Consider the following 8,001-nt stretch of genomic DNA (forward strand, 5'->3'; position numbering starts at 1 on the left):
ACAAGTTATTGAACTATGTAATGAAAACACCTATTTAATAACAGTCTTACATTTGACCTTAGTATTGCTTTTGACTTATTTTATTTTGTAAGTCTAAAACTCTGATAAAATATTTATAGATGTGAGAAAGCACAGGAAATACCCCTCTACATGATTATTGCCAGGACCGAGGAGCTGTGATTATTACTGAAATCTTATGAAATGATACTTTTCTCAATTTAATAGATCTTTCCTTCTCAAAAATAGAACCCAGAATGACTTCTCCTACAGAAGAAGGAGGTGATCCAGCTGACGAGTGCAATAATTCTGAAGTGGCTCTAAATGACTGTAATGCAGAAATAGAACCTTCATTTGCTGATCCCAACAGGGCCCACCAAGTGGAAACCGATCAAATTGACAGACAGCCAAGTACACCAGTCTCACAGGAGGCTAACGGTCCACAAGCAGTAGAAAATATTGAGCTTGAAGTACAAAAGACTGAGAAAGAGCCTCAAGAAGAAAATTCAAAGAAAAAGCCCCTTCTAATTCAGATCCCCATTCCTAGAAAATGGGTCTTTCTCATGTCAGGATTAGGGAGAATTACCTCTCTGAGTATCCAGGTAGAACCAACTGATAAAAACAATCCTGATAGCTCAAATTTCTACTCAGACAAAGTGGAGGGGGAAACAAATAGTTTATGTCATGCCACCATAAATTACAAAATTGCTTTCCAACTTTCAATTTCATGGAAAATTCCATTCATTAGCAATCATGATATAAGAAGAATGATTCTCCATCTGCTGTGCGAGAGATACATCAGTCAGGCTGGAAATCGTCCAAATGCCATGTGGATGAAACAAAAATACGTAGCATTTCTTCCTCGCCCAAATGGCCTCACCAATGGTGAGAGAGCCATAATATTTGGAAGGCCTTTGAGGCTGTATTACCATCGCCCCATTACTGACAGAATTACTCCAGGAAAATTTTGCAAATCTGGTAATACTAAAGGGAAAGACGGATTCCACATTTTTATAAGACCAGTGTTTTGCGTCCCAAGAGCCCAATTACAAAACACATTTAATAGGAAAGCTTTTGAGGATCATATGAGATCTCATCCTAATATGCCAATTGTGATCATAGGCACCAATAATAGTTGGAAATACCTGTGCCCTCTCTGTGGGAATAGTTTCAGCACTTGGGTTGAATTTAGACAGCATCCCTGCAGGTTTCCGAGAAATTAAGTTAAATTGGGGCAATTTCCTTTTAAAATTTGATTTCAAAAATTTGTGATTTGACTGCCCAAGTGACATAAATTCGTGAACATAAATTTTAGTAGTATTAGATGGAAATGCAGAAAAGAGCACACACTAATGCATTAGCAAGAAACAACTTTGGAAAGAGGAAAAAAAACTCAAAATGAAAAAATCTGTTTATGCTGTGCAGATACAAATAGATCACCAAAATATCAGGCCCTCAGCATGTCAGCAACTGCACCGAGAAAATGTTTGCCCTTTCTTAACATCTATTTCTGGACTTAGGACATTTTTACCATTAGCAAATTCCAAACTCACAGGATTCTGACAATGATAGCAAACATGTACTGAAGGGCCAGCCAAAGTCTAAGTGTTTCCAGAAATTCTGCTAAATGTAACATCTAAAGTGTTCTTCCTAAATTCAATAAAAATCATTTTAAAGACATTCAATGTTGTATTGTATGCTTAGTACTATGCAAAAAGACCTATGCCTAGGGGAGAAAACAAAGGTGCAAAGTATTATGAATCAATAGATTATATTTAGATAATCATTTTGATAATTCAAAATAAAAACATTAGAAAGCGCGTGAAAAAGAATAGCTTAATATGAGTGAAATAGTTCCAGATATAAGTGAAGAATGAAGAGATGATGAACTGGTAACATATAATTGTAATCATTTTTTTCTTGGTTAGCTCCTTCACCATCACCCATTATCAATACCCAAATTTTCCATTCCCTCCATACATATACGTGCAAATGTCCACACATATGTAAGGTGTTCCCTATCTTGCTACTTGCAGCTTATTAACATCCGTGCCTCTTTTTTCCTTTGATCTGAATACTTATAATTCAATATAGGCTCCAAAATTACACCTCTTTAGGTTAATTCATATTTATTGATTGCCCAGTTGTTGTCAGGCATTGTGATAGGAAAATCGTACATGTTAGCTAATCTTTACAATCATCTAAATGCATAGAAAAAGTCTCCAAAAATTGATTACCTTGCCCAGATTGCACAGTAAGTGCATGATTTTGTCATCACATAATAATGTAGGCTTTTCACATATTACCCCTTACTTAAAAATTATGCATTTATGTATGAAATAGCATATAGAATTTATTTAACTCATAGATATGCTGTATTACAGGAATTCTAAACTTTCATGAAAAACAGATGAGACTTTGGCTACGTCCAAGACAGATCAAATTTGTTTATCTGGATGGTAAATTAGCTACTTGCAGATACAATTATTTATTGTGAGCAATGAATTGGATTGAAAAATTACCCTGATTATAGGGTCTCTATTTTATGAGTCAGAATTGACTCAATGGCAACAGGTTCAATGGTTTTAAGCCATTTCGAGCACCTAAAACACCTGTTACTACATCTTAGAAAACAAGCTATTTGAATTTTTATATCATTTGCTTTTGAATATAGGATATTGTTGTCGTTAGGTGCCATGGAGTCAGTTCCGACTCATAGCGACCCTATGCACAACAGAAGGAAACACTGCCTTGTCCTGTGCCATCCTCACAATCGTTGCTATGCTTGAGCCCATTGTTGCAGCCACTGTGTCAATCCATCTCATTGAGGGTTTTCCTCTTTTTTGCTGACCCCCTAGTTTACCAAGCATGATGTCCTTCTGCAGGGAATGATCCCTCCTGATAACGTGTCCAAAGTATTTGAGTAGTCTTGCCATCCTTGCTTCTAAGGAGCATTCTGGTTGTACTTCTTCCAAGGTGGATTTGTTCATTCTTTTGGCAGTTCTTGATAGATTCAATATTCTTCGCCAGCACCACAATTCAAAGGCCTCAGTTCTTCTTCATTGTGCAGCTTTCGCATGCATATGATACGATTGAAAACACCGCGGCTTGGGTCAGGTGCACCTTAGTCCCCAAGGTGACATCTTTGCTTTTCAACACTTTAAACAGGTCTTTTACAGCCAGTTTGCCAATGCAATTCATCTTTTGATTTCTTGACTGCTGCTTCCATGGGTGTTGATTGTGGATCCAAGTAAAATGAAATCCTTGACAACCTTGATCTTTTCTCCATTTATCCAATATGGGATAAAGTCGATCAGATAGGTATCACTAAAAATAAATTTAAAAAAATTGCTTTATTCCTCACTTTTCCTAACTGTTGATAAAATAAAAATAGTAATTGGGTTAAAGAATTTTCTTTAATCACTTTCATGTCATTATTATTAAACCACCAGAAACCAAACTCAATGCCATTGAGTCAATTCCAAATCATAGCAACCTTATAGGACAGAGTAGAACTGCCCCATAGGGTTTCCAAGGAGCAGCTGGTGGCTTTGAACTTCTGACCTTTTGATTAGCAGCTGATCTCTGAACCACTGTGCCACCAGGGCCCTCATAGAAGTGGTATTTTACCTGTAAGACCTCCACAAAATTTGAAAACAGGATTCGAATGCAGAACAATGTAGTTAGACTGCATATTTTTCCCATTTTTAAAAATACAAGCTAAAATTTTACAAATGACAAATGAGAGCCAGAGTTAAGGCAGGATGTGGAAAGCAGAAGAATCTAAGGGAATCCTAAGCATATCCTTTTTTAGCAGCCCTCTTTAAAGATGCCATTTACAACTACCATGCAGGGGGGATGGCTGAAAATTTACCTACAAAAGATGGATGAGTGATACAGGCCAATGTTTAAAAAGATTGAGCTTCCTATTTTTTAAATATGACAAAGTAACTCTAACAATCATAATAGTTATACTTTCTGTATTTCAAAGATAATGTGTGAACAAACATGTATTTTATTCCTTTATGATTCTATTAATAATTTTCAAAAATTTCTTCACTGAAGTTTTTAAAAATATAGGTGTAGGAGAATGCTTTTACTTCATATATGCAAAATAACTAAACCTACAATAACAGATTGAATTTAGCATGAGCAAGAACTGCAAATTCTAGTACTCAGCACAGAGAATACATTAAAAGAAGGTACAGTGCATAAAGAAATAAGTTCATAGAACCCTGAAGAGGGCAGTCTTTTACCATTTTAAAGTTCCCAATCTTTGTTTAGAACTTAAGAATACATTCTAACATTTTATTTCAAAAGTTCATCTTATAACAAGTTTTCCATTTGCCTCATATCATTTCTCTGTCATCAGGATATTGTATATATCTTTGTAAATTATATTTTAGGCATACTTAACCAGAACAATTCCAGGCTTTTGAAAGAATCAAACAGGCTCACATGTGTGGTAATAATTTTATTTTAATTTATGCAAGGCACTTTAAAAGTTAAATTGAAAGTATAAAAAATATTTCAGGGAATCTTCTAAAACTATACCAAAAATGAATTTTCAAATAATACTTGATCTTACTTACACTCTTAATGGGCCTAGTTAGTGTTTAATACCGTTAGTTTCTACATAGAAACAATCTGAGCTAACTCTTTGAATCAATGGAAATAAAGGGGCTGCTTTGTGATTTTGGTTTTGTTCTTGCAGCAGAATTTGGGGACAAGAGCCCCCAACTGTGAATTTATACAGGTAGTCCCCAACTTACCGTGGGGTTCCTTTCTGATGACTCTGTTGTAAATTGGTTCTGACATAAGTTGAGTATCTTTTTCTTTTTTTGTTTTTATTATTACATTTTATTATCAGTAACTTTATAAATCCAATTTTTAATTGTCTTTGGGGGTTGGAAACATTACATATAAAGTTACCCATATGATTACATCAGCAAATTACATACTGCAACATTGTATGTAGTACATATTACTAGTGACAAGATGTACAAAAAAAAGATGGTGGTAATGCAGTTCATTGTATCTTGAATATCAAAACAATAGTGTCATTTGTAATCAGTAAAACAGACTTTAGTGCTAAGCATACTTTTATTATTGAAAGTACATGTATAAAATACATCAATATACTAAAATAATATGAAGCTACCAGTTATTTGTTCATTGTCAATTTAAAATAAATTTCAATTAATCTGATTATTACTTTAAAATCAGTCCAAACATTTTATTATAAATTTTGAGTATTATGATGCTAAAAACTTATCTTAAACAATTTTGTAAAGCGTTCATTTTTTGAAGAGGAAAACTTGGGACACAAGCATTTGTGATCTATTCCATATAATACTTAGTTGCAAAAAATAATGTAGTTAGTGTAAATTATCTATCGTTAGGATTTTTTTATGAATTTGGTATGGGATTATTCACTCCCCTTGTTCTTGCTATATTCTGATTGCATGGACTAGGGCAAAGGAAGGGGGCACTAGACTAACAAACGCATAAGTCTCAAACATGACTAAGCTTAAGCTATAGGGCAAAACCGAAACACCAAACCCGTTGCCCTAAAGTCGCCATAAAGACTCCGACTCATATCGACCCTATAGGACAGGGTAGACCTGCCCCATGGAGTTTCCAAGGAGTGCCTGGTGCATTCAAACTGCCAACTTTTTGGTTAGCAGCCATAATACTTAACCACTGCGCCACCAGGGTTTCCAGGATATAGGGCGGGTGTTTAGAAACAATACCCCTTGGTGTTTCTACATGTCTTGTGAGGAGATACTAATGGCTTTTGTTCCAACTTATCTTTTCCCATATGTTTATATACTGTCCGTTGTGCTAGGGAATGGTGTCTTCCTCCACGGCAGAGGGAAAATTTGTTTCCTAATCAGGGTGATACATACAATGTCTTCCTTGAGGACAAAGTTTGGACATGTTTGCAAGCAGCTCACTGATAAGATACGGGGTTCCCTAAACTCTGGGTTCCTCTGCTGTTACACAAGGCCATTGTGTGCACAGCGTTTACCTGCACTTCTCTGTCTTGCCCTTGTGTTTCTTTAGAGGCAAGAGAAACCCATATCAAAATTGAAGTTCATACTGTGTGCTGTGCTGTGAGTAATAAAGTCCTTTGTCTCAGACCCAGGAGTCTCAAGTCTTTTGTTAGCATCAGGGTAACTCGTTAGCTTGCAAGCAGGGTATAATCTCAAACCTTTCACAGTTCTTGACGGTAGAAAGAAAGCTGAATGTATGAAATCTTTGTTAACCAATTTTGTTGTTTTTAATTAAATATCACTTTCTAATCGTTTAGTAGGCTGGAGGTTCAGCATCTTTGAAAGCTTAACACGGTTAAAGGTGATAAAGTATTTGTGTGAGTGTGTGTACATGTGAGTGCACACAACTTAACAGAAGGAGCGTTAGAATAATTTAAGGGGTTCTCACGCTGATCTTTATCAAACAACCATTTCTGTGAATGGAGGAATTTACGTATCTGTGACATGCCTCCAAAGCTGTGCTTATAGAATATAAACATGACTTAACCCTCAGGAAATTGTGTATTATTAGAAAACTTTATCTTCTGCTGGATGTTCAGATAACTATATTTACTTCTTGGAAACATCTAGAGGTATCTGGCAGTAAAATAAGGACAAAAGCACATAAAAAAAAGGGCAAAGAAGGTAACTGAATTATTTAACTGAGAATCGCTAGGCTCCTTATTAATGAATAATAAAAAAAAAACGAATAAAGAGTAGGGAAAATCAGATTCAAGGATGATGACAAAGATTCAAAACTATTTCAATATTTTTGGCATTGTATGATACTTTGGCTCTTTAAATAAGCATTGGAGAGCATATCCTTTCAGAGAGCTATTTATGAATTTCCTACTGTAACCATTTTTATCAATAAAGATGTTATAATTAAAATATTGTTTCATAGATGACTTATACTGAACTTTTTGCAAATGTGGAACTGTAGTTATACTGCAAACTACTTTATTTTATGATTTCCCTTAAAAGTTGATTATAACAACATACAGTATGGAGTAACAACAAGTAACACATACTTTCTTGGTATATTCCATATAGAGTAGTTATGCTGTTGAATAATCCATACAATCTAGCCTTTATTGCAGAGAGACAGCAGTCCATGAAAATTTAACATTAATCATTCATCCAATTATCTCTATACCAAAGGAAAGGGACAATTAAAAAATACTATAGACTTGGTTTGTTTTAGTCTCTCTGAAACCTGGTGATGTTTAAGAATGAGTGAATAAAATTTCCAAACATTCAGCAAGCAAAAAGATTTTATAGTGGATGCACAGTATGCCACTCAGATATCACTCTTGAAGACTGAGAGATTCATTCCCCAAACTACAAAGAATGTTGCCTTCTGGCCATTCACAGTGGAGTCCTTCACTAGTAATTGCCCTCGACCAAAGATTCTACCTCTCCTAAAGCACCACTCCTTCCCAGTGCCAACCCACATCCACCTACTGGCCTAAGAAAGAGTATAAAAGTGGTCCCCTTTGTCTCATATCAAAACGTCTCTGAAGGGCTATCCTAGCTGCGGATGTCCCTGAAATTGTCTAACACCTTTCTTTCAACTGTATCATGTTCAATCTCTGCCTGTAAGTAATCGTGCTTCCCTCACTCTCTCACAGATGCTGTTGTCGATGTCACCTGCATAAAACTCTCCTGAATATAAATCTCTATCTCAGAGTCTATTTCCTAGTGAACCTGATCTAAAAGAGTTTCTAACGAAAGAAAGGATACACGAACAATTAACAGAGACAGAGCGAGATAATATGACCTAATGTGAAAATCATTAGCTTGAATGGGATTCGGAGCCATAGACAGGTGTTTTAATAAGAGGAAACCATCTGGGAAATCTGTGCTGCATGAACCAAAAGAGGAAAATGGATAATCACTAACTTAAAAGTCATAGTCAGAGGGTAGGGTCTTTTTTGTTTTTAATGCTATAACAGGTCATTTTAGATGT

The 8,001-nt window shown here is 35.5% G+C and overlaps 1 protein-coding gene across 1 annotated transcript; it reads left to right on the top strand.

The window, feature by feature from the left end:
- Window positions 1–254: 254 nt before the first annotated feature.
- On the top strand, window positions 255–1,220 carry CPXCR1 (CPX chromosome region candidate 1). The gene is made up of 2 exons (XM_023551386.2): window positions 255–551; window positions 600–1,220. The coding sequence occupies exons 1-2, from the start codon at window positions 255–257 to the stop codon at window positions 1,218–1,220; spliced, it is 918 nt and encodes a 305-aa protein (XP_023407154.2).
- Window positions 1,221–8,001: the final 6,781 nt, after the last annotated feature.

Source organism: Loxodonta africana, chromosome X (genome assembly GCF_030014295.1).
Source record: "Loxodonta africana isolate mLoxAfr1 chromosome X, mLoxAfr1.hap2, whole genome shotgun sequence".
In the NCBI taxonomy this organism is placed as follows: domain Eukaryota; kingdom Metazoa; phylum Chordata; class Mammalia; order Proboscidea; family Elephantidae; genus Loxodonta; species Loxodonta africana.